Raw genomic sequence first — 24,403 nt, forward strand, 5'->3', positions numbered from 1 at the left:
AGAAGTACTGTATAAAAGAAATCGAGTCATATCTTAGTCCATATGAGAAGAGGATAGAATCAATTGATTTTGCAACCTCATTAATTATTGGTAATGAACAATTCTTTGCACAGTAATTCAGTAAAGAGACGCCGATCGTCAGTACACATTACCCAAAGACGAAAAGAGTTGCAGCTTTGACCAATAATGGACAAGTGATGTGTGCAGCAGCTTATATCTGGTTCTGAACACTATCATTTGCATAAATATATTTAACTTAAGATCCAGTCACAGTTAAACCCTTCTTAATTTTGGCTAGATCACATCTATTATATTTTCCAGATGAAATGAGTGATGAGAAATAATTGGCAGCTCACCTGCATCCCATGCCCTTTGTACCAATCAAGCTAATGAAAACTTTCTTTTCTTTGTGGTTTTTTCCTCCAGATGATGCAAGACCTGCAACACTGCTTTTACCTTCCTAAAACGCAAAAATTAGGGCAACAGAGTTTCTGACATTGAAGTCCACTAGCTAAAAAGGCATGCTGATTTTTTGCCCACCATCAAAGTCTAGATAAAGTTTTGCAAAGCATCGGGGGATACGGAAATACATAAGTTATTGTTGATAGGTTTACACATACTCAGCATTATCATATAATGAACTCAATTGTCCACGTGCCTATATCCAAAAGTGTTTTGGAAATATATAATTCATACAGTCATCCCATTCCAAATGTACTCAGTGTAAACCAAACAATTTTGTACAGTGCCCAAAACACTATATTATAAAAATAGGTCCAATGCAAAATTTTATTATGAGCACAGTTTAAAATTTGCAGCAAAAGCTATTTTCTTAATGCTTACCCCAGGATCTGATACAAATTGGTCTACAAACTGCCACTTGAGAGGCTCATCAGTAGAACTAGAAAATATATAAGTGGTTAGATATGAACAAAGAAAAGATGCTGAAATAAGTAATGCACTGTGGATGCTTTCATACCACACCTCCTGATGTTGGGTTGCAACCTAAATTCCCCTTGCTGTGGACCAGTTGGGATGTTTAAACAGTTTTCTGTCAGCTGGCTGTTGGTGATTTTAAAAGGCTTTGGAGAGCTAATACTTGTTTGGTTGCAAGCCATATGATCCCCAATATACAGAATCAAATGCTAGCTGTTAATTTACAGGTCCAGTAAGATTGTGTTGGTTGAACTTTGGTCACAAATAATTTTAATAAAAGCACTTTAGGAGCATAATGGCTTTTTAAAAGGAAAAACCTCAGGTAAAGTGAATGGCTCCAATTCAACATAGACTTGTATGTGCTAAATCCCATTGAAATAAAACTGTGTAGTACCTCTGTGCAGGACACAGCGTGCTACTTCTGGGGTAGTTTGCTCACCTTTGGTCCCCACCCTGCACTCAGCTCTCACCTGTGGCTCCTAGAAGCTGTCATCATGCAACAGTGGCCACACCCCAGCAAACAGCTTTGACTGACAGCTAAACCAGGTGAAGGTAGCCAAAGGGTCTCAAACCCACAGTGAGTTAGGGACTTCCACTGCATGCAAAGACAGGCTTTGGCAGATTGAGCAGATGAGACCAATAGTGGGTCCAGCAGTCAAGAAGGTAGTTTTTGTATGTGTTGTAGAGGGAGAAGAAAAGGCTAAGCAGTAAACCCTATACAAGTCCAGAGTGGAGTCCCCAGGATGGTTGGATGGCAACTTGTACACCTCCTTCCGACAATTCCTGCAGCCAAGCTAGTGCCAAATGTATTGCTCTGCTTTCCTTTGGACCACATCAGTGGGGCCCAGAGGCCCAGAGGCCTTGTTACCTTGGCAGCCCAAGACCTCCATATACACTGCCCAGGCTTGTGCCCTAGGGAGGTCACTTGAGTGCTGCTAATGCAGCTGTTTGACTCCCCCACTGGAGGTGTACTACATTGTATCCCGAGAAAGATGGAAGGCAACAACATAAAACTGTGTAGTTTTCAGTTTTCAAAATGTGATGCTACTAAGCAGAGGAAATTGACAGAAGCAGTGTACAGTGGTACCTCTAGTTACGAACTTAATTCATTCTGGAGATCCATTCTTAACCTGAAACTGTTCTTAACCAGAGGCGCACTTTTGCTAATGGGGCATATTGCTGTCGCTGTGCCACCGGCACACGATTTCCGTTCTCATCCTGGGGCAAAGTTCTCATCTCCAGGTAACTCTTCCAGATTAGTGGAGTTTGTAACCTGAAGCTTTTGTAACCTGAGGCGTTTGTAACTCAAGGTACCACTGTAAATTATTAGATACATTCCATATTGTATGTAAAATATGCATTTAGCCAAAAGACAATTACCTTTTCACAGGTATCATGCCAACGTCTGCAATGAAATAAAGTTTACTGTCAGTTGCCACAATAGCACTAAAGTTTGGGAATTTTGGCAGGCAAAATATCAAAACAATGTTCTACTCACGTCTCACTTTTATAGACACAATTTTCTTTGTGCGAATAAGATTAATCACTTCTTCATGAGTACATGAAGAAATGGAGTATCCATTTATTCGAACAATCTCATCTCCAACCTTAGTTTAAAAAAGAAAGAGAGAGAGAGATAGAAGCTGAGATAACTCAGTTGAGGTTGTGGGTTCGAGCCCCATGTTGGACAAAAGATTGCTATACTGCAGAGAGCTGGACTAGATGACCTTTGTGATCACTCTCAACTCTACAGTTCTAAGATTCTGTGAAAATAGTATTTTATATAGTGTGTTTCAGTACGAACAAACAATTTCAAATGGACAATGCATTTGAAAGAAGGCTTTTTTTGTGTAGAAATGAGACATATCCTGCTGTGAAATTAATGGAACACATCTTTGGGAATGGGCAAATGACAACTTTCAAGTTTTATGCAGTTGTTTGATCACATCTGAGCAGCCTATATATGCTCCCTTGCTGAGAAGTACATTATTGTTCTGTCCAGCAATCCTTTATTTCTTTCAGCTATTTTATGTGTATCAGCTCAGATCCAAACTCTGAGTGAATGGAGTAGGATGCTCACTAATTCCCCTTTCCACCTGTGACCTCCAAAAATCTTCTCTACAGGGTTGGAGGACCATCTGAAGCACCATGAGAGGTGACCCTGAGGGAAAAGGAGGAACTGGTGAAAATAATCTCCCTTCCACTATCTGCTAGCAGGATCAGAGTGAATTTCATTAAGAGAAAAAGTTCTATGAATAGAAGAGCAACTTAGGATGCAAGCCATTGAATGTACAGTTTTGGGATCACACATCAAAGCTGTTTCTGGGATGGACTGTATCCTTTGTATACTTTGATGGAGTATATTATTTGGTAATTGACTTGCATTTCCTGCTGTTAAGCCCTAGGGAACAGTTCAGTATAATCAGAATCTATGCAATTTCATTGCATTGCATTCTGCCATATATAACCTGGTGATGGACCTAAATTAATGGTTACTTACTCTAGACATCCAGCTAAAGTCTAGAGTACATTACTTCATTTAATTCAATGTTCAGGAGAATAGATATATATTGCATACCAACAACGTAGCCACTAACATGAGTAAGTGCTTTTAGACCGTCTCCACATGGAGGAAGTAAAATTTTGCAGTCTCTTAACAGCAACAACTAAAGACTGAGCATAGCAAATGATGCAAAGACTAAATTACATAGTAAAATTCTAGTGAAGACCACAATGTTGCATGACACCTTCAAATACATAAACTATGTAAGTTCATTAGATGTATGTAGTGTTCACCTAAATAAGTAGGTAAATATATATCCCGAGTACATAGAGAATATTTTTTATTTTTGGTGCAAAGTGAAGCCAAAATGTCAATAGCAATGAAGTAAGTGTGCCATAATGCTGTGCTTAGTGCTGATGAATACAGAGACTCCAATCCAGTGAGTTCAAGATCCACTCTTGATAAGTGTCTGCTGGTGATGAATAGGCATAGCAAGACCAAAATAAATAAACAGGCACAGAGAGAATTATTTTCTGTAGTGAGCTAGCTGTTTCCAGGATTTATTGAGACCAAAGTATTAAGTCAGTCTTGAAGACTTCATGCTGTTTTTGCTGTAACAAATCCACACAGCAGCCCCTCTAGACCCAACAGTGGATGGCGTGGTGGACCTGTGCCTCTCACCTGACCTCCCTAAATCTGAGTCTCTGCTGCGTATTGGGATGGGGAAGGAGAGGGGCAAGGTGGCAGCAAGGAGCAAATGCTGCAGCAGAGGTAATCCAGTGCTCTTGCTGGCTTGTTTGCACCATGCTGCCTTTGATTCTGCCTTGCCCCTCTCCCTCCCTATATGCAGTAGCAAGTCAGCCGGAAGTAGCTCAGGTGAGTAGGGCAGCCCTGCCTCACTGTCCGCTACTGCCTAAATTATGCAAAGGGTTTGTTTTTAGTTTTGTTGCATAAGCGCTAACCACTGACTACATGCCATTTTATTCAATCAAATCCTAAATTCAATTAATTCCCTTTGTAGTCTACTAAAAGCTCGTTTTAACGATATTGCTTCCATCTGATGGGCTAGGAAAGCTAGTATGGGCACGCTAAGGTGAACTGCAAGAACAATGCATTCTTTCAGTGGGCTGCTGCTCAGCTTTGGTTTACGGCACTTGCTTATCAGTTATCATTGCATGGTACTTGTTTTACTCACATAATGAGTCAAGTTTAATTTAATTCAATCCAATCCTGAAATAACTGATTTCAGGCCATATTTTCCAGCCAAGGAAATCACATGCTAAACAGATGTTAGTTGATACACTTAATCACTGCGGCAAACACAGAGAACCTGATCTGTGGTGTGTATAAGTCTTTTTAAAATTTCATTTGCCACGGCTTATTTAATCAGGTACCACCACCTTGCCCCAACAATCTGGCATGAAAGCTCTGCCCCAGGATTGCTCTGGGGCCCAAAAACCCTTCCTCAAACCTTGCTATTTACAGCACGGTTCAAACTTCTGTTTGAAATTATGTGCCGCTCATCTATTGGAATGGTGTAGCAAAGCAGATGCGGTTGCTTTTTCCCTTTACTGTATTCACATTTGCTAGGACTGAGTTGAATTTTCACAAGTTGGATCCAGATCCCATCAACGGAGTTCCCTTCTGCCACTGCATAAGAGATCTAATTTGGCCTATTGCAGGCCTTGCCTGAAGCTGCTTTTGCAACTTTGATGTCTGCTTCTTTGTGCTTGAATATCTATTTGAAATGTCATCTGTATTGCAAAGGACTAATTCATTTTTTAAAAACCCTTTCAGTTTAACATGTTGCATAAAGAGGGAGCTACCAAGGTTCCATCACAACACTTAGTCTACTTTAACTTTTCCTTTTCCCCACTGCTGAATCAGTGGGGTTGAGGGAAGGGCAGGCTAGAAAAAATTGCTTTGGAGGCCTGTAACAATGTGGGGCAGGATAGCTACCCTGGATGTAGATGAAATATGTACAAAGGTGCAACAAGACAAAAGTGAGAAAGAGCAAACATCACAGGGGCATTGCAACATAGTTGAGCGTCAATGTCTGTTAGTTTTGTTTCCAGATAAGGACCCTGTGCCATTAATAGCTACATAACTGATACAAATTTAGCAGATCTTTCCCCTTGTTGTTGCTTATTATTTCGTTCATACCATGCACTTGCTAAATGCACAAAAGCCCTTCCTAGAAGATTAGCCAACAATTCTACAGGGAGGAGAAGGTTTTAGTTTGGATTCAAAGTACTACTTGAACAGCATGCAGAGGGTGGAATAAAATAATTGTCTTCACTGATATTAGGAATGATGTGCTTGCTCCACCTACTGGGGAATTTTTTAAACTGTAAAATCCCTTATTGATAGAGAGGAGGGTGTGTTCTCTCTTTGGTCCTTTCACCCCCAGCATAAATGAAAATTTTCTGCATGAAGAGGTTAGCTTCAGGAGGCAAATATGTCCATAATGCTTCTCTTGCTTCTCTTTCCTGCTTATTGTTCACTGTCTGTGTACAAATGTCACGTAGTGTATCAGATTTGAATACACAATTGAATACACCATTATGTAACAAAGGTAAATCAGAGAGATTCCTGTTCTCACTTTCTCCCAAAGACTGCTTCTTGCCATCCAGCAAGTAGCCAGACTTCTTTCTTTCCTTTTCCAAATGCAAACTGTATCCATGCAGAATGCTTTCTTTTGCTCCACCCTCAGCAGTCTCCATGGTCTCCTGCGGCCCCCTCTTGCTCCCTCTACTGACTTGAAGTGGGAGATTGATCTTCCTGTGGCTGGGCTTCGGGGCTGGTTCTGCACATATATTTATTTTTACTCCTTTCTTTAACAAGACTTATCTACTGTTTAATAGGAAAAATAGTTGAAGCAGTTTACAGAAAAGAATATAAAATATTCATTGGAAAATACTGGTAAAACCAAACTCTACAACAAGTACTAAAATTGACCAAATCCAGATAAAATCAACAGTTTGAAATTATCTAGACTTTACAAAACCTAAACAAAAAGCAAAAAGTATTTAGCAGGTATCGAAGACAGTATTGCCAAGGCTTTGTATCTGCAAGGAGTTCCATAAATTAGGCTGCCACAGTAAGCGGTTGACTCCTTGTGAGTGTGGACCAACACTATTTGGCACTTATACAACTACCAGTATAAATATCAGTCAGTGTGTAAGAACAAATCCTATCTTCTTATATTGTCTAAAACATACATGAGTTAATGGCTTTTGGTCACACTACAGGAAGACAAAATTGGACAAGTTTCCACCCCACCAAAAGAAGGTGCATTCACGCTCTCTCTCTCTCTCTCTCTCTCTCTCTCTCTCTGTGTGTGTGTGTGTGTGTTTGTGTAATGCTCCAATAATAGCCATTAAAGACATTATTGGCAAGCTACACTCTTCATGAAATAAATGTTTGCTAGCTTTTCTATAATGTAGACTTGGCAAAAACCTTTCTGTTTCCTGTTGTCAATGTATTAAGCACCAGTATGTTATTACAGAAGAATTGACTAAGGGACTGAAAGCAAGGGGGTGGGGAACTAAAATAGAAAATTGTTTCATGCATTCCTTTGTTTTTACAGTCTGAAAAGGGGGCCTTTTTTATACTAACAAGTATACGGAGCAGAATCATGATGGTTTCAGATTTACTTTTTTAGTGTTTCCTTTACTTCTATTATTCATAATAATCTCCAGGCCTTTTTAGTTAACATAATCCCCAAAGATATGAGTACAGTATCTGTGAGAGCAACAAAATAGACAGATGAAATGCATGAAAAGGCTAAACTGTATCCATTTAGGAAAAAGAAGGAGAAATCAGAAGAAAATAGGTCAATGCCACAAACGTTTCAGTTACGTATCTTGATTATACAGACACACATACACACTTTAAGTGGTGGAAAAACTACCTCATTTTCTCATAGTCAAGAGGATGGATCAAAATGGTATAGGGAAAAAAGGAGCCAGAAACATAATATTATGATAGAAGTTCATTATGCCTTTTCCCAGACTACATTTTTTTTCTAGCTTGGAAAATGTGTGGAGATTTAGTGAAATAATGCAGATGGGTGAAATTTCAGAAGCATTTGGCTTTATCATGAGACAGCAATTTAGAACAATGAGCAGCCTGTCAACTCCCCTTGTTCACTTGGTCTTAGAAAGTTTTAGAAAGTGTCTTGTACAGACTATTATGAAGGCACCTTAAGCTGATTCTAAACATCACATATCAACAAACCAAGGAAGGCAAAGCTACATTTTCTGCAAACGAGATTACTGGTTTGGTATAAATAGATATACTTTAATGAAGTCAAAATAGGAAAGTGTGGGATTTATTTGTTCATATATGCCCTTTGTCTAGGAACGGATTCACATTTTCCCCTCTCATGAGGTTCCCTTCTTATTCATCTGTTGGAAGATTTCTGAGTATGGGCTGGCTCATGATCTAAGCTTTTTTCAAACTATTCATGAAACAGGAATGCATGTGAATATCCATTATTAAGCAACAAACTTAGTTCACTGGTTTCAAAATGCGTCATGTCAGTTACAGAGGGCACACGGGTGTATAAATGCTAGTTTTCACCTTTAAAATATGTGCAAGACTAACCCTTTTCTATATTAAAGTCACATTTTTATTGTGTGTGTAGGTTTGTAATGAGTCCTATGCATGTTTTCTTGTTCATCAGTGTATTAGTGCTCATAACATAGGTTCCTCCTACAGGCTACAATCTCACATCCTGGCAAAAAGAGCTTATAGTGATAAACAGTATTCTTACATTTGATTACTAGTGGACGGTATGGTGGGGTGCTCATGTCATTGCTGCTTACTGGGAGGTAGAGGCAGCAATGAGGCTGGCACAGTACAAACACACCAGTAGTGCCAAGGTGCTCATGGTAGTGTGTTGCACTGCACCAGTCTTGCTGCCACCTCTCCCCTCCCCTCCTCAGGAAGCAGCAGCAACTCCACCAACTTGAATAATAGAATATATACATAAGATATTTTCTAGCTATACGAGACACAATGTCCTTCTCACCTGAAGTCCAACATTGTCTGCTTGTCCACCTTTCATTAGCTGAGAAATAAAAAGGCCACAGGCAAATTCGACACCTCCTCTCACACTTATCCCAAGTCCTTCAGGATGCAAACGATCTAACCTCACCTCCTTCAGTTTTCTGCAAAAGTTGGAATAGGATAAACAGAATTTACAGTTGCTACTTAAACAGTCCCATATACCCATCTGCCATTCACTGGTGTTGATTTTCAAGGCTTCTGAAGAAGGTGGAGTGTGTTGTCCTATACTTTACTTTGTCAAATTACTTGTATTTGCATTGCATGCAACTAAGTCTTAGGGAGGGGAAGGCCACTTATATAGAGCAGTAGGAAGCAACTTCCAACTTTCATTAGCTCTCCTCCCTTACCCTGGCTGGGTACTCCAGACTCTTATAAGGATGCCATTCTCTCTTTTTTTGACTCTTACTCTTATAACATGTCTCAACAGATAGAAACTGGTATTGCTTTTAAAAATGATTTGCATTTCCATAATAAAAAAATTCCTTCCAGTAGCACCTTAAAGACCAACTAAGTTAGTTCTTGGTATGAGCTTTCGTGTGCATGCACACTTCTTCAGATTCTTGCATTTCCATGTTAGAAAAGGCATCTGTTCAACTTCTGTCTGCTGTGCAGCTGTTAAAGACACAAGAGCCCCACTTAAAATACAAAAAATAACAATTCTAGTCTTGGTCTCCACAAACCAAAGACTGACAGCTCTTTAATCAGCAGGGCTCCTGGGCTCAAAGGGTAAGGACTTAGGGAGCACCTCTCCCTCCTGCTTATTATCAGGATGAGGGAGGAAGAAAAGGGGAAGAACTTCAGGAGGAGACCTGCTATGATTGATTAACTGATATTAACTTTCTGCTGCAGAAACAGAGGCATCCTGAAAAGAATTTTTTTGGGAGGGGAGCCACCTAAGGTTAGGCGAGGGCTGGGGCAAATAACTGATCAATATGCCTATGTATACTTGCTGAGTTCTTGAGTAAGAATTCATCAATTAGCAAAAAAGAAAAAAGTGTGCTCATATACAGAGAGGTACATTGATCAAACCTACCTGGATCGTTTAGGTGTTAACTGATCATACTCCACTTGATGTTTTAATGGGATGAGAGGGCGTATGGCCTCAAATAAGGGCAGCCGGCTTGGTTCATTGATTACATACTTCAGATCTCCCACCAACACTGGAAGATTCATGGATCTACAAAATGAAGTTGAAGAGGGTTATAAGGAGAATGCAATATTAACTACTGACAATGTACTTAACATATTGTGCTCTCTGGCTTTCATAAGGCTACCTTAAAACCCCTGCCCCCAAGAGTCATTCTTCTTCTGATTCTAATGTTAAATCCACTGATTTGATACATAAGACACCTCCATTTAAATGGAGTTCATGGAGTTAAAGTAAAATATGCTGCAGGGCCTATATTTGAAAGCTACAATGAGAGTAGTTAAAAGATCAGTATAGGCTGTTAGTCCAAATTTATGTGGATTACACAACCCCAATGCTATATGATTCTGCATTTGTCCAACATGCACAATACAAAACTGCACACTGTAGTTGTCTGTGCAGAGGACAAATGTTCACCATCTATAAGAAAACGCTTGGAAATGAAATGGCCAGCATTCTGGGGAAAAATGCCATTCCTTGAACATTATGAAAAGGCTATATAACTTTAATCACAGTTTTATCTGAAGAGATGGGGGAAGGGCTCAGCGGTAATTATTTGCTTTGCATACAGAAGGTCCTACGTTCAACCCCTGACATCTTCAGAATGATCTGGGAGAGAACCCTGCATGAAATCCTAGAGAGCCACTGCCAGTCAGTGCAGGCTATACTGAGCTAGATGGGCCAATGGTCTTGCTTCCTACATTCCTATGCTTCCAATGGCTAGTGGTGCTGAAGATGGTCTCACTATCTGTGGCCTGAACCTCTGCATGATTACCTAGTGTTCTGGAGAAGCCTGTGCATGTACAAGTTGTATACAGTGGTACCTCAGGTTACAGACGCTTCAGTTTACAGACTCCGCTAACCCAGAAATAGTACCTCGGGTTAAGAACTTTGCTTCAGGATGAGAACAGAAATCGTGTGGTGGCGGCGCAGTGGCAGCAGGAGGCCCCATTAGCTAAAGTGGTGTCTCAGGTTATGAACAGTTTCAGCTTAAGAACGGACCTCCAGAACGAATTAAGTTCTTAACCTGAGGCACCACTGTACACACAGGCTTAGGAATATTTCAGACCTCTGGCTGTTGTCAAGGCACAGCATGGGGGTCCCTAATGTGATTCCCCTTCCCCTCTCCCCACAAAGCAAATGCATCCACAGAACGCCTGAAAGGCATCTGAACATATGGCATAAACGTTTTTTGTTATAACTGCCCCATTCCTATGGTACTGTGTACAAGTTCTTAAGTTCTATCACAAGCATGCTTATTCAAGAGTAAGCCCAATTGTATTTGACACGGCTAATCTTCAAGTGTTTAAGATTACATGCATACTGACATTTTAATGGGATTCCAGGATAATAACTTTATGAAAATAACAGAATTAATCTGTAGCCAGTCTGTTGACTTCAGCCGAGTTACTCTAGCCTAAAGAACGGCAGAACTCCATACCATCTGTTTGTGTTCTTTACATCAGTCATCACAAGATACTGGACACCCTAGTATGTCACTTGATGTACAAGTAACACATTATTAATGGCAATTAAATACACACCAGGGTAGGAAATACATCACCAAATATTAAAGGAAATGCCAAACTGAATGTGTTGTGATTTTTAAAAATATAAACAAATGTCTTTTTATTTTTCTAAGTTTGACAAATATTGTGTTCTCAGTGTTGGCCTTGGATTATATGGTTTTTATATTATGCCCCCCCCCAAATGTTAAATGCATATTTAAACCACTATTTTTTTATAGATATCCATGGCAAGCAGTTGTATGTTTAAATAAAAGCATTTGTCTGCTTTATGGCATAAGGTTTTCTGGATTAGAGTCCAGAACAACAGATATATGAAGTGGTCACACACACACGTCTCTCTCATAAGAACAGAAACACATAGTGGAAAACTGGCAATAGTACTGTGTCATAAAAGTTTCTGCACTTAATACATATTAATGCAGAAACCATTTAGCATGGATGTGATCCATTCCTGACACAAATAATAAAACTATATATCTTTACAGAATAACATAAACAAAAGCCCCAATGAGCTTATACTGTAAATTTTTACAGAAGCGGAAAGACGACAGAGGCAAGGGTAACAGGGGAATAATATACACAAACACACTTACAGGTGCTCAGTGTTAGTTTCTGGAGGGGCACATGTGGAAATGAAATATTCATCTAGCAAAATGGATTTAGGGTATTTCTTTGAAATCTAAGGACCATAAAAAGTCATATACCCTTGTAACAATATTGTACATTTTATTTAAGTGTAAGCAACATTTCCCAGCTTTGGGGATGATGGGGCGGGAAATATAAATGCTCGAGGTATCTGTTAGGTTTACAACTCCAGTGAAGTTTTAAATAATTAACTACGCTGAATTCTTCCTGATGTCATGAGCTGCAGGCAATGCTTTATGAATGGTGAAGCAATTAGACAGCCCGAACTGAAACCAAACCGGGTTTGTAGCCAAGGCTACACAAAACTCTGCTTTAACACAAAGAGCACATGGAAACTTGAAAAGTCTACATTTCATTCCATTATGATGCTATTAATTAAGTTATGCCCAGAAACGATAATGGCCAGAATCATTCACCTATGAAGAATGGAAAAATACTCTCATCTCCTCCTCCAACAACAATATGGACCAGGTGAAAGTACAGTGTACAGATGAGACGCTGGGTGAAAATAGTATACAGTGGAAATGGAATTATATCAGAAACTATATTTGTATCTTGTTTGTACAGTATTGTTTTACAGTATTGTATTTAGAAAAACACAAGCGTATAAGACCAAAATGTTAGAAATTGCTGGTGATCTCTGTGTTAAAATAACAAAGGATGCAATCCTATACAAGTTTACCTGGGAGCAAGTCCCATTGAATATAATGGGGATTACTTCTGAGTAGACACAAATAGGGTTGCACTGTAGTTGTTCAAATGTAACTAGAATACCAAAGGCTAAAATGCCAGAATCAAGCAAAGTTAAGAACTGGATCATATTATTAGCATTTTCAAATGTGCAGATGGCCTTTAGTTTCCTAATGACAATTGTTTCAGAAATAGATTTTATCAAATGTTCCTTTATTTCAACAGTTTGGAATAAGACTTTGGGAATAATTCAGGAACATTATAAAAAGTCTTGCTTATTCCTGTTAAATGCAGAAGCTAAAAGGAAGTCTTAAATAGTTCCTCTGCCTATTTTTTTTTTATAGGTTAAAGATGAGCAAACATTTCTACTGATATAACTTTCTTCCTACTAAATGCCAAACTGCCAGAAGTGTGAAATCAATATGAAGGAATAACTTACTCATGGTACATCCGCAACACATCATAGAGATAATCTTTCTCTGCTTCACTATCAATCAGCAGGTCAACCTGTAAAAATGATAATTTTATTGTAATACTCTGACCACAAATTGTGACAGCTGAATACACCCCAACTCATTAACCAAAATATAATAATAAAATATATTTATTTCTGCTTATAGGAGGCTTCTTGCAAAGGCAGCAATATTTTTTAAGAATGTGAAATAAAAACTACACCGGTGGAATTTATTATCGTGCCAAAATCTAATCATTTCATACCACAAAGTAGCATATTGATACTCTTACCTGATAATGACTAAATTGCTGAATAAATATCTTCAGAAACCTTTTAGGCCATTCACTAATGTAGCACATGACTGAGCAACCAGAAACAATTCTACCAAAACCATATAGATACCGAGTTCAATGGTTTTAAACTAGAAATGTCAGCATCCTTCTCATGACGCTGTGCAGCAAACTAGATTGCTCCTTGCAGCTCTGATATCTTGACAGAGGAGAGCTCGCTGCTAGAGTTATTCTTTCTTCACTGTCTGTCACAACATGTTCACTTAAACTGGTGTCAGGTTTCAAGACTTTAATTTTGCTAACTGTTCAAAAATAAATAAAAGCAGAGCGCCCACGTATACCATGGGAGAAGAAGTTACTTTTGGTAATCAGAAAGGACCACCACTGCCTGTGGCTTTCACATCGGTGAAAGTCAATCACGTCTTTGCTCATTTTCCTAAGAGCTATGGAGTTGCTACAAAGGCAGTTCTCAGAAGAACATAGGAACATATGGTCTGACTCAGTATATCAGTCCATTTTTGCGAGTGTCATCTATTCTGATGGTGCAGAGGATCTCCCAGGTCTCAAGTAGGAAATGGAAAGGGCAACACCCCAAGGGGACTAGAAGCCAACAAACAAAACAAAATAAGAGACAAAGCCTGCTTGAAATGGAGAAACATATTAGAAGTTGCAATACATCCAATGCTCTTCAGAAGTAAAGACCAATAATTCCATTTATTGGGTTAATTTATTCAAAGCATATTGTCTCAAATTAGATACCTTGAGCATACTTTCAAAGGCACATGCTTCCCTTGTCTCCTGAGACAGACGGATGCCAACTGTATTTTCTAGTATGTTCTTTAACTTTGAGGATTTGTTTCCAAAGTGTCAGGCTCTCCCAACCCTGCTCTTTATAACTCTTCTAATTGGAGATGTTGGGGAATGAAGCTGGAAACTATGGCATACAGTCCATATCCTGTACTATTGGTTCATTCCTTAGAGCTAAAGAGAATGAAGATTGCTTAGCCTACTTAAGCAACATGCAAAGTAACATTTGCAAAAAATAACGGGGCATGATTCAGCCATGTAATGCAATCCCCAGCATATTTACTGAAGGAATTTCAATCCAGGTTTAGTTCTGGGTTTGGCACAGAGGAAGCCTCGGTTGCCGTAATAGATGACATTTGCCAGGAGAGAGACAAGTGGAATGTGATACTGTTGATTGTCCTTGATCTGTCTGTGATTTTGGGTGATACTGACCATGGGATCCTGCTGGAGCAACTCTGTCAGATGGGAAGTGGCAGCACAGTGACATGGTGGCTCCTCTTTTACCTTCAGAGTCAATTTCAGAAAGCTGCATTGGGAGATTTCTGGTTGGCTCCATGGCACTTGTGCTCTAGAGTCCCACAAAGTTCTATATTGTCCCTCATCTTTTTTAACATCTATACGAAGCTGTAGAGTGAGGTCATCAGAGGATTTTGAGTGAAGTGTCATCAGTATGTTAATGCCAGTTCTATTTTTCTCTGTCATCTGAGTCATCTGAGGCTATGTGTGTGCTGGATTGATGCCTGGATACAGTAAAGAGCTGGATGGAGACCAATACACTGAAGCTGAATCCTGACAAGATGGAGGCAGTGTACAGAGTTGTACACTGTACATCTGGGAATTAGGTGTGCTACCCAGGTGGGGTTGCACTTCAATTGAAGGAATAGGTGCAGCACTGAAGCACAGGTGCTGGGCTGAAACAGGTGTTCATGGAAATTATATCCCTTGCATCCTTTGAGCTGTATTAAGTTGTAGTCATGGAGTCAATGGGTTTCAGCCTCTAGCTGGATCCTGACCCCAAGCACTGCTGTGCAGGGGCATTGAAACATGGGATAGGACTTACTGTTGACAGCTGTTTATAGTGACCACAGCTGTCTTTTAGACTGAAAACACAAAATTAATGGTGAAGCTCCATGGCTGGAACTCCCTGTGTAACTGTGTTTTTCTTAAAGTTGCTGCCTATGACAATGAGTTTTTGATAGGGCTATGGCACAAGGAGGAGGGTCCTGTGGGTGCAGCCACCCTCCTAAAACACCTGCATTGATTGAATATAATCAAATGCTTGCAGCTGCCCTGTGCCCTAGATGCTCCTAATAAGGTCTAAGGAAGAACCATGTAAGCCCCATACAAAACTGCTGCAGCAATGCAAATGAACATCTGACAATACAAAAGGAAAATAATCTACAGTGCAGACACACCCTCCATGAACACTGTCAAACCATTTTCTTCGTCATTGTTTGTTTTTCCTGCCCCCTCCCCCCACCCAAATCTCTAATGAACAAGCAGTTAGGATTCATGTGATCACTGAACTATGTATTCTAAATAGAATGATGTACAAATGGGAAAGCCAAAACACCCATAAATATATGAGCAGAATATGTATAAGTTATTTAGTGACTTTTAATATGCAACAGTAAATTGAGCATTACTTGCAGAAGGGACATAAATTGTGCAACAATGTTCAATATGGCATCACTTGGCCTTTCCAGCAGCAGAGCACATAAAATAAGAACATAAATAATGATGACTAGATTTTGAAGTCTATGGCTTGAGTTGTAAGTTTCTCCTCTATTCATGTGGGTGTGGGCATTCCTAACCCCCCCCAATCTTTAACATCCCGTACTATATCCCACATCATTCCTAAGTATCTCCCAGATGCAGAGGGAAGGAGGAAGTAAGAAATTATCCTTCCATAAAATGTGAACTCTGTTCTGTTCATAAAATGAAAGTTAGGATATGTGTCCAGACACAATAAAGGATGCTTACCCAGAATCAGGGCTGGGTTACAGTTGCAGTCCAGCAGAGCTCCCTGGGGTAGGGTGGAAAGAGCCCTGGCCATTGGTTTTGGCCAAGGTCGACTGTGGGGAATGATGGGAGTGCCCACCAACTATTCAATTCAAATTGGCCATGGAGGGGGGTGGGGTGGAGCCTTGGCAGTGGACCAGACTGAGCAAGTCTTCACTCAGGTCCTCTGCACCAGCTTCCAAGGATTGGCAACCCATTTGGGCTTTTCTTCAGGCTATCCCTGACAGAAGAACCACTGGAAACAATTTCCTTCCTTGCTGGGTGCAGAAGGAGCCTCCACAGCAGTGGAGCTCCTCTGCCAGGGAAGAGTCCCATCTGCTTTACCCTAATTCCTTCCAGCGGCACAGAATATGAGTTAGGATCGCACTGTTGTTCAGTTGCATTAAATGGGCCATTAGTATCTGGCTGAAATTAATATGCTCCACTTTGTATGTCTCGAAGGCTGGGATGGCTTATAGTACAGAGGTATTGGAACTGTGGTGAGAGTCTCTGATTGGTCTCAGGATGATTTATGAATATTATCATCATAAAAGGCCACAAGTACAAGGTACAAGACCATAAATATTATGTTAGGTACACAGGAGAGCAATATGTCTGCTGCAACCCAGTCCAACCCTTATAGTTAACAGATATGAATAACAATCATAGTTACAGAAGCAGAGATCCTTTATTAAAAGCTGCCAGAAATATTTTAACCTCACCTCACCATTCAATTTCACGATGGTGCTTCCCTATTTATAATAGTGGGAAGCAAATTAAGCCTAACATTTTGTTAGATAACTTACCGGTAGTTCTTAGCCATGAAAGACAAAAGAGGAGAGAGGTTTTCTTTCTGCTAATGTAAAAAGCAGTCTTGAATATGCTTATCTAGAAATAACGCTACTGAAGTAAATGGTAACTGGCAGTGAAATCTCATATGTGTCTACTCATAAGTAATTCCCATTGGTTTATTCCCAGGTAATTATTACAGGCTTGTTTCTAGAGAAATGTGTTTATGAGCTGGTTGCAAAAAAAGGCAAAGGCAGAGCCCAATAAGACACATAACTCGAAGTTAAGCTGTACAAATGCAATTTTAAAATGAAACTGGGTGGAACTTAAAAATGAGACTAAATCATCCTAGATGGCGAGTTTGGTACAGGCATAAAAGGGGGGAAGATCAATGTTAGTGGGGATAGCTGGATGCTCTTCATGATGATTTGTTTACTAGAAATATGCACAGGTATAAAATATGGTTGGTATTGATTGTGGGTCCAAGAGTTGAGGAGGCAGCCTGTTGAGGATGGAGCTGCATTGCCTCTGAAGGCTCCTAGAGCCATTACTGTCACCTGAGGCTCAGGTAGCTTCAGTGGAGAAGAGAGTTGATTAATAACATCTGGCCCTTCCTGGACTGCTGCATTGTCTGTTATTGGTTTTATTTCATTGTAATGGCTTTTATGTTGATATGCTGTATTTTAATACAGTGTTGTGTACTGCCCACAGGACCTCTTGGCTGAAGAGCAGGTTGCAAATATAAAAACAATAATTACAATTATTTGGTGTGTTCGTTCTATGGAAAATCCCTAAGAAGAGTGCATACAAACATAAATTGCATAGACGTTAAGGGCATTCTCAACAAAACTGGAGTTTCATTTTCTCCCCCCACCAATGGTTTGTATTCAGCTAACTTTTACTTACAATAGACTCATTAAAATTAATGACCATGACTAATTTTGATTCATTCATTTCAACGGGTCCAACAAAGTTAGTTAGATACAGCCCAATATATTTCCAGTATGATGCCTAAAAACGCTCTTACAGTGTGAATGAATTACAGCCTCCCACTTCACCGAAACTGCCAAAGACCATTTTCATATCATTTTGCCTGCCAAATCGCACATGAATCTTTTTTTGTTTCTTTGTTTTCTCAATGTGGTCAAATTCTGTTTCAATAACAAGTGTTCGCCTACTTTTAGGTCAAGAATTTTTTCATTGCTGTCTGGCAGCTACTTGCTTTCACTTTTTTTTTAAAAGGGTAAGAACAAAAGAGCTATTATGCAATACACCTAGCCTTGCCAAGTCTCTTGGTCATTGACAAAGAAACACCAAAGAGAGAGAGAGAGAGAGAGAGAGAGGAGGAGGAGGAGGAGGAGGAGGAGGAGGAGGAGGAGGAGACGGCAAAAACTGTTTTTGGAGGGTATTTCTTTCCTGAGAAATTGCTCTGTGAGACTTTCTAAAATGATGATGCACCCATATATGTATATATCTCTATATATGTAGTGATGTTGATTATTGTTGTAAAGACTGCCCAGAAAGTTAAGAAACGGCAAGGTCAGCTCCTTGAACTTTCCATTGCCTTCCGCTCGCCTGCTTTGAGAGGCGCAGGGAAAGGCAGGTCTGGGTCGGTAGAAGAAAGATGGATGGCGAGAGAAGCAGGTTTGCTGGGCGCGCACATTGCGAGCAGCCCATGGCGAGGGTGGGCTCTGCTCCTTCCTGCCCAGAGGAATCTTACCCTAATCCGCCACACATCTCGGGTCCACTGGGGAAAAAGAAACTTTCTTTTGCTGAAGGAAGCATGCCAGCCTCCCTTCCCCTCCCCCATGCTCCCCCCTCCGCCAGGTCCGAGTTAATTGACACCGAGAGTCCATAGTCCCAGCGCAATGCCCACGCTCCCTTCGCTGGCAGCGCCAGCAGCTTCTCTCGCTTACGAGGCGGAAAGTGAGGTTAGCGAGGAAGCCCGAGGACACCGCAGGGATCGTAGGGCAGGTGGTGGGCCGAGCGCCCCTCTCTTACCTTGTGCCTGAATTCCCTGGCCACCTTCCGCTCCATGGCAATGGGGAGAGGGACCTTCGCTTGGGGAACCTTCGTCGGTGCGCGCACCCAGCCGATGCCGTTTCCTCCTGGTCCTGGGCGCAGGTTAGGACGCAGGACTCCGGCCGAGCGCTAGAGGGCGCAGCGCAGCCCTGCGGGAAGGGCCGGCCTGCGCAGCAGACGGGTTGTCCGAGGAAGAATGTTATTGGCAAGGAAGGCGCTTACCAGGTCGCCTCGCGCTGCCTCGACATTTTCTTGATGATCTCCTGCAGCCTCCCATGAATTTCAGTGAAAGGGGGACAACTCAGATCAGCTTCCATTGCATATTATTTCTCGCAAATCTTATCTTTCTGCTATATACTACACTAGGGTTCGTCCAGGTGAAATTACGCACAATGAAACACTTTTTTACAGTCCCATTGATTTCGATAGAAGAGAGTTGCGCAACTGCTAATTAATTCTTCCAGTGAAATGAGACTTCAAGGCGGTAAGCCTATTTATCTGGCAGTAAGTTCCAATGATATCAATAGGACTTTCTTTTGGATAGGATTGCACTATTGCTTAACTTTCACACACAGTGTCTCATGACTTTGGGCACTTGGAAGTCTCCCTTATAAGCGTTCTGTGCTGCAACTTAGGGTAGGATCCCAAAGATCCACATCAGGAACTGCAGCTGGAAGGGGAAATTCTTACCCCAGAGCACACAAGTGGACTCTTTGGATCCAAGATGGTCAAAATTTCACTTCCTTATAGACCCTCTGAATGCAGGCAGATGTAATACATTTTGTAGAGGATTATGGTTTGAACACAATCTTGCCATTCTCAACTTTGCAACTTTGTCAGTAGCAGAATGATCTTGCATAGAAACAGTTTTTCAAGTTATTCACCTGAAAATGAATCAGCCACAGTTTTGAACACCCCACTCACTCCCAAAGGTTCCCATCAAGCTACAGAACCTTCCTTTTCCTTCTCCTCTTCCAGCCCATCCAGGAAAAGTCTATGTAGCAGGTGCATTCCATAACTCCACCTTCTCCTACACTTTCCATTCTTCATTCTTTCCGTCTAGGTCATAGGCACAGTCTGTAGCATTCACTAGCTTCATTCCATGCACAGAAACTGTGACAATGGTACTGCTGTACTTTCAAACCAAGAGAGTGAATAACATGCTGCCATTAGAAATTATTCTAAATCCTTCCAGGTTGCGATGCCAATTCTGTTTCCTTATTCAGAATGAGGTGATGCCCTCGGAGCCTTGTCAAGTGAAATGAAACCACCTCATGGTGAAAGCTATGAGAAAAGCAAATACAAATAAGACAAAAACCTGCAAAGAACTCAAAATATTTAGTCCAATTATCCTTGATTTGTTTTTATTTTTAAGTACAATCTAAATTAAAATATCCTTGCAAGGTTTTTTATACTTGTCATCTGTAGAAGGTGATATGAGCCAAAGCAAAAACAAAAAGTACTTTGTGATGTCTTAGAAATCCAGACATTTTTTAAAATCCTGCAGAGAGGTACCTAATAAACGCAAAAGTAATGTTTCTGGACAATTCAGCTAAACACCTGTGTGAGCAGAAGCCAGCATAGTCAGTCCCACTAGTGCAATGGGCTTTTACATCTCTCACCTGGTGCCCCTGTGCCCTCCAAATCATATTGGGGGAATTAGGAGAACCCCCAGAACAGTACATGGAGGGAGGAGAGGGGAAATAATACCATCTGGAAAGCAGATTGTAGTATCACAATGTTGACTTTCCCTCTCTAAGTATAATGCCAAGGTTGGAAGGGGAGAAAATGAAGAAGACCAGTTACTTGTTGGAAGTGTTGGGAATGGGATGCAACTCACCTTGTGTTGAAGGCTGGTAGGTTTGCAGGAAGAGGAAGTAGGCATAGGATGTAGGGCAGATCCCAGTGCTTGAACTAAGTTTTGCAAATTGCAGAAAGGCTGTCTGAGGAACTGAGGTGGATAGTGGTCATGAGATATGAAGTTCTAAACCTAACAGACAAAATAGAAAGTGACAAATCACTGGTTTTGGGTGGCATCCACCACAGTGACTCAAAAGTGCAATTGCTGATTTTCTAACAAAAATATGTAACTTGTCCCTCAGATCAGCTTCCATACCTGAGGACTGGAAAATAGCAAGTGTAACAAAATTTGTTTTTTAAAGATTAAGGGGAAACCGTGGACATTTCAAGCCTGTTAGCTTAATATCTATTCTGAAAAAACTGGTAGACAGTATTGTTAAAAGATAAAATAAACCAGCATATAGAAGAGTAAGCCTTGCTACTGCAGATCCAGCATGGCTTTGGCAAGGGCAAGTCCTATGAACAAGCAAATAGATAAAAGTGATCTGGTTGCCATAGTGTACTTGAACTTTGACAAAGTACCTCACCCAAGACTCCTGAGTAAGCTTAACAGTAATGGAATAAGAAAAGAGGTCTGTTTGTGTACCAGGAATTGGTTAAGAAGGAGGAATCAGATAGAAGGAATAAATGGACACTTCTCTGAATTTATACTTAGAAATGTGGTGCAATCAGTGTATACCCAAATAGATAACATACTTCCAGGCCATTCAGAAAGTTAACTTTGCTATATATAATCTCTGAGACACACTGATAACTAGAAAAGCCAGAAAATTGGGTACATTTGAAAACAGAGGCCATCAAAGCAAGTTTACATGGAACTGAATGTTTATTTGTGGAAGTTCTGCTGTCACTTGAAGCTTATATTTGTGGGTGTTTTCTAGTCTAGGTTTCCCCCGTCTAAGTTAGGAGAAGCAAGCTTTATATTTCAGTTTTATTCATTACTTGCATGAGTGATTCCTGCAAAATATTAAGTTTGGAAATACAGTATTCCCTTTAAGGAAAAGTCATATATTGTATTTTGATGTGTGTGTGTATGTGTGTAAATTAGCAGCTTATTAATTGTACCAAGTAGTCCTATATGGGGTGCTATTAAAGTACAATATACAATGGTACCTCGGGTTAAGTACTTAATTCGTTCCAGAGGTCTGTTCTTAACCTGAAGCACCACTTTAGCTGATGGTGCCTCCTGCTGCTGCTGCACCGCTGGAGCACGATTTCTGTTCTCATCCTGAAGCAAACCGAGGTACTATTTCTGGGTTAGTGGAGTCTGTAACTGAAGCATATGTAACCCGAGGTACCACTGTAATAGCAGAAGAATGGTACTGGCATTTAAATCTCAGTGTACATAATATTGAAGACAGACTTGGAGTAATTGTCATAGTCTGCCATGGTAATATATTTCCCTGTACTTCAGGAACACAAATAACCTTGCCCAGCAAGAGGCAATTTGTGCACAAAAGCAGATCTCAGTGTGCAGATTTGATTTATTTGTATAGATCTTGCCTATTTTCCCCCTCCCCTGATGTTTTCATTATTGTGCAAGGAAGTGAAATAATCTGTGTTCTTGTCTCAGACAAGCAGCATCTTCATATGTAATTTCTCAGCCAGAAGATCAGTTGAAGGAAAATGTAAGTCTCTACTCTCCAGACAGAAACCTGGTTGCAGGAAAATAGATTTTTCCTAGTTGTCAATCCATGACATATTGTTGCTGGGAAAGTGCAATCCACACAGTGCCTGCTAGCTGCTCTAAATGTATTGGCATTTGTCTTCCCTCTGCATTCACTCTGAGAGGTTAGATGCTAACTCAATAGGCATGTAAATGTCAACTGTTGGTGAGAATTTGGTCACCCAGGTTTGAAAATCAGGAGTTCTGCTGTGTATCTGCTATGTTTCTGTTTTGGTGCAAATGCAGCATAAGAAGCTAAATGTTTCAGGGTGCTGAAATAAACAGAGGGGGGAAATTAGAAGGCACCCTTTTTTCATTTTGTGCTTACAGAAGGACCGAGTTTTGGTGAAGACGTCATTGTGGTTTCATCATTCCTACTGAAATGAATCACTTGTTACAGCTGGAAATACAATACTTGGGGACTAATTACAAAGACGGGAATGAGATCTTTTTAATTACTTGCTGTTAACAGACTTCCTAAAGCAGTCAGAAAAGGGACTCTTTTCATCTGAGACAATTTCTCACCTGGCAATGGAAGCTTTTAAAGCTTCTGTTATGAGATAGCTGAAGGATGAAGGAAGGGAGACAGGGGTGAGAGAAAGTATGGCAGATGGCAGAGGGAGGAGGCAGGGAGGAAGGGAAGAAGATAATACTACAAAGGAATGAAAGAGGAGAAAGTGCACACACAGAATGGCAAAAAGCTAGAAATAAAAGGAGTACCTTAATTTAAATAATGTGAGGAAGTAAAAAGCACAGAAATATTTAATGATTATACTTTGTAATAAAAATGAGCTGTATCAGGGGCTATCCAAACTGACATTTACAAAGTCTGGAGATTAAGAGGCTTGCATATTTCATTTTGAAAATATGGGAAGGAAATCTGTTATCGTGGCACACCTTAAACAGGACTATGCCTTCTTGGCTCATGCTCAGGCTGGTGCTTGGAATTCTCAATTTGCCACCAAACACTTTTTAGTTAAAATGCATCTAGCTATGAGAGATATGTTTCATGCACACTGTGCATGTCATTACAACCTAATTAAACCAACAAATTTACATGTATCCAGTTTGCCAATGTGTGTTGCATATGGAGAAATGGTCATCGGCCTTTGTGGCTATATATATTTTAGGTTATAACCATTTTAAGTTGCCTATTTTATGTATGGAATAGATTTGTATCACATTTACAGGCTCCCATGACTCCTTTGTTCCCATTCTGCAATACCACTGCCCTCTGCATTTACATGTGGCACATGTGAATTGCCCTGAGACCTCTGGGTATAGGGTGGTATATAAATTCAATAAAAAATAAAATAAATAACACAAGAGAGGCTCTGAGGTCCACTCAGCAGCTTGATCATACTCAGACGTAAGATGCATCAACATAAATACACTTTTTAATGTTTTTTTTTATACATAAAGGTAATTTATGTATGCGCTACTGTGGCCTGTTTTTTGCTAGCCCAAAATGGAAAACAAGCAAGGTCCCAACTCAAGAAGAATGGCAACTGATGGAATATGTGTAGCTTGTGGACCTAAAAATAGAATAAGAGAACAAGAAGAACATATGTTTTTGTTTTTGTAAATAATTTTTAGAAGAACGTATGTTAAAAGAAGATTGGAAAATGTTTATTGAATATATGGGGGGAACTGTGTACCCTTGAAAACGTTGGCAGCAGTGTAAATAAGTTTTGAGGGATGTAATAATGGAATACTGACTGGTTTAGTTCATGTAAAATATGCAGGGATTTATGTTATGCAAAATGAATCATGGAAAGAGAAGGAAAGTTGTTGGTATTTAAGGTTGTTTAAATGAATATCCTAAATTGTAAAACTATATATATGTGAAGCAAGATCCATCAACAAAGCATCTATATAGGCTGTCATCCAATGCATATTTCCTTTGAGTAGGTCTCAGAATAAAGAGTCTGCAGGATTAGCCCAAAAGGTGCGTGCCTGTATCCCCTCCCTAGATTCACACGCGCCCAACG

General features: G+C 40.2%; 1 protein-coding gene across 8 annotated transcripts in view; it reads right to left on the reverse strand.

The window, feature by feature from the left end:
* The window catches only part of USH1C (USH1 protein network component harmonin), a 48,709-nt gene extending 27,833 nt beyond the window's left edge, over nucleotides 1-20,876 (reverse strand). For 4 of the 8 annotated variants that reach the window (XR_014010167.1, XR_014010168.1, XR_014010169.1 and 1 more), the window contains exons 1-8: nucleotides 20,727-20,876; nucleotides 12,963-13,030; nucleotides 9,546-9,689; nucleotides 8,475-8,613; nucleotides 2,435-2,543; nucleotides 2,317-2,341; nucleotides 844-901; nucleotides 357-460 (exon numbers count right to left, since the gene is read on the reverse strand). Coding sequence is in view for 5 of the 8 variants with exons in the window: in XM_081202161.1 (XP_081058287.1) it covers nucleotides 357-460; nucleotides 844-901; nucleotides 2,317-2,341; nucleotides 2,435-2,543; nucleotides 8,475-8,613; nucleotides 9,546-9,689; nucleotides 12,963-13,030; nucleotides 20,727-20,771 (692 nt within the window). In the remaining 3 variants the exon portion in view is untranslated. Of the gene's footprint in view, nucleotides 1-356; nucleotides 461-843; nucleotides 902-2,316; nucleotides 2,342-2,434; nucleotides 2,544-8,474; nucleotides 8,614-9,545; nucleotides 9,690-12,962; nucleotides 13,031-18,865; nucleotides 19,023-20,726 lie in introns of those variants that run through there. The other 4 variants (XM_081202158.1, XM_081202157.1, XM_081202160.1 and 1 more) reach the window with 4 other exon arrangements.
* Nucleotides 20,877-24,403: the final 3,527 nt, after the last annotated feature.

Source organism: Podarcis bocagei, assembly GCF_964188305.1.
Source record: "Podarcis bocagei genome assembly, chromosome: 1".
Taxonomy (NCBI): domain Eukaryota; kingdom Metazoa; phylum Chordata; class Lepidosauria; order Squamata; family Lacertidae; genus Podarcis; species Podarcis bocagei.